Below are 8,506 nucleotides of genomic sequence, written 5' to 3' on the forward strand. Positions count from 1 at the left end.
CAGACAGTGCAGACATATGAAGTCTAATCAGGCTCTGTTTATGATGGAAAACACTTTTTAACAGCCAGCCTGAAGAGACAAGAGTGAAGAAATTAGAAATGTACCTTCCATACCTTTAGTTTGACACACTGGCCAATAATGGGGCCTCATATTTATTATGGCTGGCCCATTCATTTAGATGTTAAGTGAAAAGTAAAGCGTACTGTATACATTACATTTAACCTACTTTATGTTGAAGACAGTTTTGCCAGTGCTGACCAATTTCTGTTGAAAACATGCAGTCATTGGTGCTGACAGAGTAAATCAGCTTTCTCGCGTGTTCACTCTGGGCTTTTTAATCCGCAGACTAGCTGTCACACGCTTCCGTTTTCGTGTTCTGCATAGCTGGTGCCAACTTGTCAAAAAATCCCAAGCAGATGTCAATGTACAAAGTCGCAAATGACATGTGAAGTAAACTCCCCGGTTTTTTTCTAAGCCTAGCATAAGCACGCATAATCAATCCACCAGGCTATCTGTCAAGAAATATGTTTTAAAGAAAACAAAATGACTCAGATTGAATAATTTATTTTGTGTTCTTGTTTTGATTTTTGTCTCAATAATATCTGTAAAACGTGTCTGTACAAACTCAAAATATGCCTATATTTCTTTTTCTTTCTTTCTTTTTTGTCTTCGCTTTAGCTCAGTGTCTAAGAATGATCAACCTCATGGTTAACACTGAGGCTGAAAAAGTTGTAATGCTAATGACTGTGTAATACTTTTGTACAGTAATTCTAATATGACGACGATGGCATTAATAATATACTCAACATATTTTTGACTGGAGGATAGGGACGTCTGTACACTGTTGAATCAACGCACCACATTTGAAAATATCACCGGCAGACTCCGGAGAATAAATGAAGCCACCGGTTCTGCTGCGTGATGACGCATGAGCGGAACATCGCTTCTGATTGGCTAAGTGAACAGGTAGGTAGTGACGCGAGTGTGGAACATAAACAACAAACAATGGGCTGTCGGTTATAGATCGTGTGAAGTACTTTAACCGACACAAGCTATTAGTTCGGGAAACTGTTTCACATTTGAGAACTATTGCGAGTTTCGGCTGTGACGTTTTTGACGCAAGGTGAGAGATTTTAAAAATATGTTATGTGTGTAATACGATCTTTTTGCTGACATAAAAGACTCGGGCGTTTTACGCTAAAGTATTGTTTTTAAACGTCGATAGCTAGGATTATAGTTTTTGCAAATGCATCTACTGCAGCTAATTTTGGTTAATGTAAACTAGTACCGTAAACAATCTAATCACACCGCGTAAAAGGGTCGTTAAAAGTTCTCTGTCGCCATTTCTTTATTTCCTTAACAACAGCGGTGACTCCAGATGATTTTACATTGGGCTTCCAAATGTTTTGTTTGGTCTGAGGGCAAGGTTGTTCCCTTAATCAGAATACAGTTTCACATATAGGTAAACTGAGTCAATAAAAGACCCACAAGTGTGTGTATATATAATTTTTTTTAACAATATTTGTGTTGATAGACATTTCTCTCGACTGTATTTTTCATACCAGGAACAACAAACAGATATTAAAGTAGCTGTCCAAACAGGCCCAGTTAATACGTTTGTGAAACTTTGAAGTTATTTAAACAGCATTTTATATCTGTTTGAAGAGCGAGAGAAAAACTGCCGGGATAATGTTTTTGTCTTATTTTGTGCTTTTTGATTGTTTGTGTGTGTCAGTTACATATTTTCATCAGAATCCACAAATCTGCGTGCTTACTGATTCCACACTGTATATGTAAAATGTAACGTGGATGTTTAGTTTTACATATAAGCTGCCATTTATTGACTAACCTGCTATTTTATTTTAGGACAACCATGAGGCTCTGCTACCCCTTATTGATATGCCTGGTCCTAACCATGTCCTCATCTTTCATAATTTCATCCAAGTAAGTACAGACAAACACGTAGAAGGTGGTTGATTAGAACGTATAGATTTCTGTAACGATAGACTGGATTTGTTTTCCTGGTTTTTGTTTTTTAAGAAATCTTTCTATATTTCAGACACATGTGGACCAAAATGATCCTCACCCATCACTGGCCAACCACTTTCTGCTCGGTGAGTTTGTATAATTAATGAAATCATTGCCCTTTAGTTATCGTAGTTGTGCAGAACCAGTTCCTGTCTTCCAAGTGAAGCAACCTTATATAAAAAAGGAAAAAGTGCACTCATGGCAGCCACACCCAGATTGAACTCTGCTGACTGACTTTTTTTTTATTTAAAGTGTCATTATTTAATGCCAAGTGCCTCATATTTCACTTGTTCCATTCTTAGTTTTTGGTTCCTTTCCAAAACTTTTGAAGTATGCTGGGTTTGATTCAAGCTTATCAAGGTAGTTTCAAGGTCAGTATTATGAAAACACAGGGTTAGTATCACTTCTTACCTGGGTAACACTATGTATCTAACATGATACAGAACGTGTTCTAGTTTTTCAGTAGCAGCTGAAGTCTTTTCTTCATCAGTAGATCAGTAATAAAGCTCTCGTAGACACAACATAACACAATGACTTTCTCGTGTTGACTACAAACAGTTTTACCACAACTGCACCTTAAGCCCTTTAAAGCGTGAATTATGAAACAATTGCTAGAAAAGTCCTTTTATTTAAAAAATGAAAATAATATTATAATCTGTATGATTTTTTTCATTTGTATCCCATCCCATCAGCCATTTTTGTGCAGTTTGTTCCTTAAACATTTATTGTGCAAGTTATTATTATTATTAATTAATTAATTTATTTATTTATTTTGAGGGGGCAGGGGTCACAGTAATGATGCAGAAGTTTAAAAAATTCAAAGAGTTAATACTATACTACTGCACAGCTCATTTTTTGAATTAGACACTGTAATTGTAATCCTGCTGATTGGTGAGCTGTGTTATACTCAGTCTGTATTATGTCTTTAACCTCATCGTACATTTCTATTAGTTTTACCCTCCTTTGTAGACTCAGCCTGTCCGTGTTTGTGATCGTGATTGGTCAGATGCTGCCAATGCCACCCCGTTCATGCACTTGTAAATAGACTGTAAAACATGGGTCAGCTTATCAAGTTAATGGCCACCTTCATGTGATCACAGCCTGAGTATTAGTGTTAGGGGAAGTGAAACCAGATAACAGAAAGTTATCCTGGGTATGTTGACTTCCTTTAGGACAGGCCTCAGAACAGTTCTCATATCCCACTGCATCTCTATTGTCAAGCTTTGGACTGAGTCTCCAAAAGGCAGATTTTGTTCATTTCAAGTCATTCTTTAGTAGATTTATGTGTGATTTATGAGGTAGATGTAGCTTTTATGGAAAAGCGCGCCATGTACTAGGGTACAGTTGCATTCAAAAATTGTAAATTTGTGCATAAATACTGACCTGAAACAGTCCTAAGAGTTCATATTTATCTGGAAATAAATACGAGGATAGTGAATTCCTGATAGCTCTGTAATTTGTCTTAAGCTGTTTGCAGTTAATTTGAAGCTTTTTTTTATGCAATCCTGTTAAGTAGTCACAACATCTGAGTCTTTGGCATTTGTTTGTATATTTATTTATTTATTTGGTCGTAAGAGTTTCAAAACGTGCTTAATTATTATCATGCAAAGTGAACAGACTGAGCTTGCAGTTCTCAAATATCATGTGATATCTTTGCGAGCTATTTGGTCGGACGTGTTGAGATTCTCCTTTGTCGAAGTAAGAGTTTCATTGTGATCACAAGTACGCAGTTACCACAACTGACGACACAAAATGAACATCCCCTTTTTTGTGGTTTTTGAAAGCACTTTTCCTGGTAATTATTCTGTCTTGTGAACTTCTCTGACTGAGCATGTCTGTGGGTGTTATATAAGGGTTTATGTCACATACACGACTGTGTCAGAAGGGCATGTCTGATTTGGTAACATCGATGACCCTCGATTAGTTGTACTGTTATTTAGGCATTTTGCTCAGGATGTCAGTTTGCCCTAGACGCGTTTCTGGCTGCTCTCGTTTATCTACACTGAAGATGGAAGCAATAAAAATCCACCACTACAAAGAAAAATACAGCGCAACAACACAACAAACTGCAGGTCCCAAATGACCTTTAAAAAACAACAAAACAAAACAAATCAACTTCTCAACTTATCACACACACTGTAGCTTTAAAGGGGTTCCTCATTTCATCAGTCATCAAAGTTCCTGACTGTGTATATACGTTGAATACGTGGTTTCAGTTTCCGATGTGGAATGATTATTAGAGTTGTCTAAATAAATGTTTATATATTTTAGATGGAGCACTGTCAAAGCAACATTAGCCAGTGGACACTACATGGATTCTGGTAAGTGTGTGTGTGTGTGTGTGTGTGTGTGTGTGTGTGTGTGTGTGTGTGTGTGTGTGTGTGTGTGTGTGTGTGTGTGTGTGTGTGTGTGTGTGTGTGTGTATGTGTGTAATACATTCCTGATTACAAGGATGTATTACATGTTTTCCACCATACTGACTATATTAAGTGAATAATGAGGTTTTTTACTTGGTGAAAAAAATGAAATCTTTGGCCAAACCATTCATTACCACTGTTGTTATTGCTTGGCTGAATTATGTTTGTTTGTTTCTGTTTTGTTTATTTGTTTGCGTCAATATCCCCTTTTTTCTGTGAGTAAATGAAGTTTGAATCTTTCTTTTTTCAGGCCAGATGGTGGCGCTTTCTGCAATTCTTCATGGCATTTCAACTCTTCTGAAATAGAGGTAAAACACTATTCAGAGTCTTTTTCTAAATATATTTTTTCTTAGGTGTGTGCAACTCACAGAAGATAATATAACACAAGCTTAAATACCAGTTTGCACATATTTAAAAAAAAAAAGCTGGAATTAGTTCATGAAATGAATACACAAGTCTCCAAATAGCTGTTTTGAAGTGAAGCACCCAAAACTAAAAAAATACAAATAAGCATAGAAACCATTTGAAAAGGTGAATTTCTCCTGTTTTTATACTTTAGACCTTTTAGTGATGAATAAAACAACGCATGCCTTTGCTTGTATGTTTTCAGGACCTGCTCCCAGACATGAAGACGAGTTGGCCTGACTTGTTTGATCCCTTGTCTAATGACTTCTGGTATGTCTGAGCTGCTGGAACTATAGAGCACTTCTACTACCACTTTAGTGTTGCTTTAATTCAGGGTTGTGAAATTAATTACATTAATTTTACATAGTGGCCGATAAACAGTGTGAGGAATAAGATACCAAAATGTTTTTGTTTTTTGTTTTTTTAAATTACACCCAGTTTTTATTAATTCACAGAAAATGTTCAATTTCTTTTTAATTTACTGTGGACTCGATGTGCAAAACAAAACAAAAAAACCCAGAAATTGTCATGCAACTGTTTATCTATTCTTTTGGCCAAAGAGGAGGTGTTTTTCAGCAGGAAATTTTCTGCGTTTCTTCATATTTATCATAGCTATCCAGGTGGTAGGATTGGAGTCCCCCAGGCTTCATGTTTGACACCCCTGCCTTATACGAATGCTGCTACATGGTCTGTTTGAACAGTCCAGTGAATCTTTAAGATAATATGAACATTTCCAAATAATTTTATTTGTGTGCTTTAGGAAATATGAGTGGAAGAAACATGGTACGTGCGCAGCCAAAGCCATTTCTCTGAACAGCCAACATAAATACTTCAGCAAGGCACTGGATCTGTATCATACACTGGATTTGGACAGGTACAAACCACTTGCATATTTACACGTTTATACATATGAACACCTGATTCCTGCAGTCCAGTCCAGAGAAACGCATACAGTTATTTTATGTATGGAAATGTCTGTTTTTGTTATTTTAGCATCCTGAAGAAGTTTTCCATCACGCCTTCTCCGCAATACTATAATGTAAGTTTGATTGTATTTGTACAATCCCAGCTTAAATCTTGTTAGAAGTACCTCACAATGTTAAAGGTCATAACTGCAGCTTCTCTTATTTTGCTCCTGATGTGTCTGTGTAGTTTTCATACATTGAAGGAGTAATAGAAAACTTCTACCACGTCAAACCTAAGATCCAGTGTGGCCATTCAACAAAGGTACATTCCAGTTTCACTGAAATTATTTCAAAATGAGTTTTAACACGTCAGCTGTTAAATTGTTAATTGGTATGTTTTTGATTGTTTGTTTTGACAGAACGACAGTTTCCAGGTTTTGGGGCAAATTGAGTTGTGTTTCAACAGTAGTTTCGCCCTGATGGACTGTGAGAAACAAGTTTCCACGGAATCTGATCCTGATAGAGGTTGGGACTATCCCATGAATGTTGGCAAGGGATCAGGGTTATCTGTGTGCAACCACGATGTGCCAGTTTACTATCCACCTGTTGAATAATACAAAAACCCAATACTTTCACAAATTGAAATTGAACAACACACTATGATGATGATTCTTTTTTTTATTCAAATGCATTGAAATTCTGACTGTGACTTGAATAAAAACTGCCTTTGATTGAAATGTTCTTTTTACGTCCTACAAACCAGGACGCACACTCAGGCACACTCCACTGTCACTTTGTGCTTTGCTGGAATTATATCCCCTTCTGACTCTTACAAGTAGATAAGACTGCCAGTGCGCAGCATGGGTTTCTCTGCAGCACAGCAGGGGGCATTATGGTAATTTCAAGTCAGGATGGGCAGGGAGTTTAATATGCTGCACATTTATAAATCTTCGTAGTGTGTATTTTTTTTATTATTGGTAGGCATATTTATTTCTGCATTGCTACATGTGCTTATATACCACCTATTGCGTGTCCTCTCTCCTGTTTTGGCATTTCTTTGTATACAGTAAGGCATTTTTGTTTTGTTTTGGTTTTGTTTTCAGAATCATGATAACCAAGTTTATCTGGCAATTCAGTTTTTTATTTTTATATATATATATATATATATATATATATATATACATATATATATATATATATATATATATATATATATATATATATATATATATATATATATATATATATATATATATATATATATATATATATATATATATATATATATATATATATATATATATATAAACATATAAACAACAGCAGTCAGCAGTCGCCTCAAGGTGCTTTGTATTGTATGGTAAAAGCTACAGTGAAATAGATGATATGCATGTTTTGAGGACCATCTTTGTAAGCCCACAGTGCCACTTATGAACCACTTTATAACTGCCAAGTATGTGTATTTGATGTTTCCTTTTTAGGTCTGTTTCCATAAATATAAGGTAGTATGCAGTAAATCCTTCATTTATTTCTTTCAATATTCATTAAGAGATGTGAGTATCAGCACAGTACATTACACAAGATGTCATACAAGTTCACAGCACATCAGTTTTTGCTGACCTATGGCCTGAATAGGGTTTAGCACTTGTTTTGGAAAAGGTTATTTAACACCTCACCGATCTGCACACAGACTTGTTTCTATTGATGTTGTTGGACTGTGGCTTTTTGTGCATAGATGAATCGTTTTAAATCTAATGGATTTTATTGTATCTACAGTAGATCAATGCTGTAGTGTGAAATTTCTGAACTAAGCTAACTATGTGTATCATTTTTTTCTCTCACAATAAAGCCTTAAATATCTATTCAGTGTCTGCTATAATCATTATGTAAAATGTCATTTTGATATGATGTATTATTTGCTTTAAAAATTTTTACATGCCACAAAACATGGGATGGTTTTAACATGCATCCTGACATGTAGTGTAGTATAGCGTCGTAGTAGTGTCTGTCTATATCGGTGTGTATAAATATTAATGTGGTGATCTACTTATAGATCCTTAATCCCAACCGGACAAAGACACCAGTCCATAATCCTGAATCTCCTCCCACAACACTGCACAGCAGCATGACAAAACACATCTGATTACATTTTCATTAGCGGTAAAGTGACCTAACATTCTGTGCCAGTTACATCCAAATATGATCTAACATGAAACGATGCCAAAACCCCACATTTTTAGTCATTTACAGGTTTAGAGATCACAGTTGGCCTGGATGAAGAATTTTAAACTTAATAAAAAAAAACAAAGAAAGAAGAAGAAATTAAGCCTTGGTCAGCCATGGACACTTGACCTAGGTAGAACACAGTCCTCATTTACCCCTTACCTCCCTCTCAGTTGGGTCTGTATTTCCATCTCCCTCCCCTTTGCTCTCTCTCTTGTTATGTAACACTGCAGTTCTGCAAAGCTGCTGATGTGACAGATCCAAGTACCTACACACACAGACACCCACACCCACTGATCAACCAGATCCCTCTGTACTTTCTGTGATTGTTGTCCTTGTTGCTGTCATCATTATTGATCCCAACATTGATTACTGCTGCCCTCGGGATTTTATTGAACACTGTTACTCTGATGCGATGTGACTGGGTCTTAGCCACTCTTTTCCCATCTACTGGTATGCAGCCTACACTGTAGCCCATGTTATTTTGTCATTTGTTTCATTGCCTGTGTGTGTGGAATTGGATGCCAC

At 36.2% G+C, this 8,506-nt stretch overlaps 1 protein-coding gene across 1 annotated transcript; it reads left to right on the top strand.

Moving 5' to 3' along the window:
* The first annotated feature begins 965 nt into the window (after positions 1–965).
* rnaset2 (ribonuclease T2) lies at positions 966–6,911 on the top strand. The gene is made up of 10 exons (XM_084931982.1): positions 966–1,123; positions 1,867–1,944; positions 2,060–2,114; positions 4,300–4,349; positions 4,696–4,753; positions 5,056–5,120; positions 5,611–5,724; positions 5,844–5,889; positions 6,003–6,077; positions 6,175–6,911. Exons 2-10 carry the CDS (start codon positions 1,874–1,876, stop codon positions 6,367–6,369), a joined length of 729 nt encoding a protein of 242 aa, XP_084788108.1. The 5' UTR covers positions 966–1,123; positions 1,867–1,873; the 3' UTR covers positions 6,370–6,911.
* The last annotated feature ends 1,595 nt before the right edge of the window (positions 6,912–8,506 follow it).

This window comes from Perissodus microlepis, chromosome 1 (assembly GCF_051167445.1).
Source record: "Perissodus microlepis isolate ML-2025 ecotype Zambia chromosome 1, ASM5116744v1, whole genome shotgun sequence".
NCBI lineage: Eukaryota > Metazoa > Chordata > Actinopteri > Cichliformes > Cichlidae > Perissodus > Perissodus microlepis.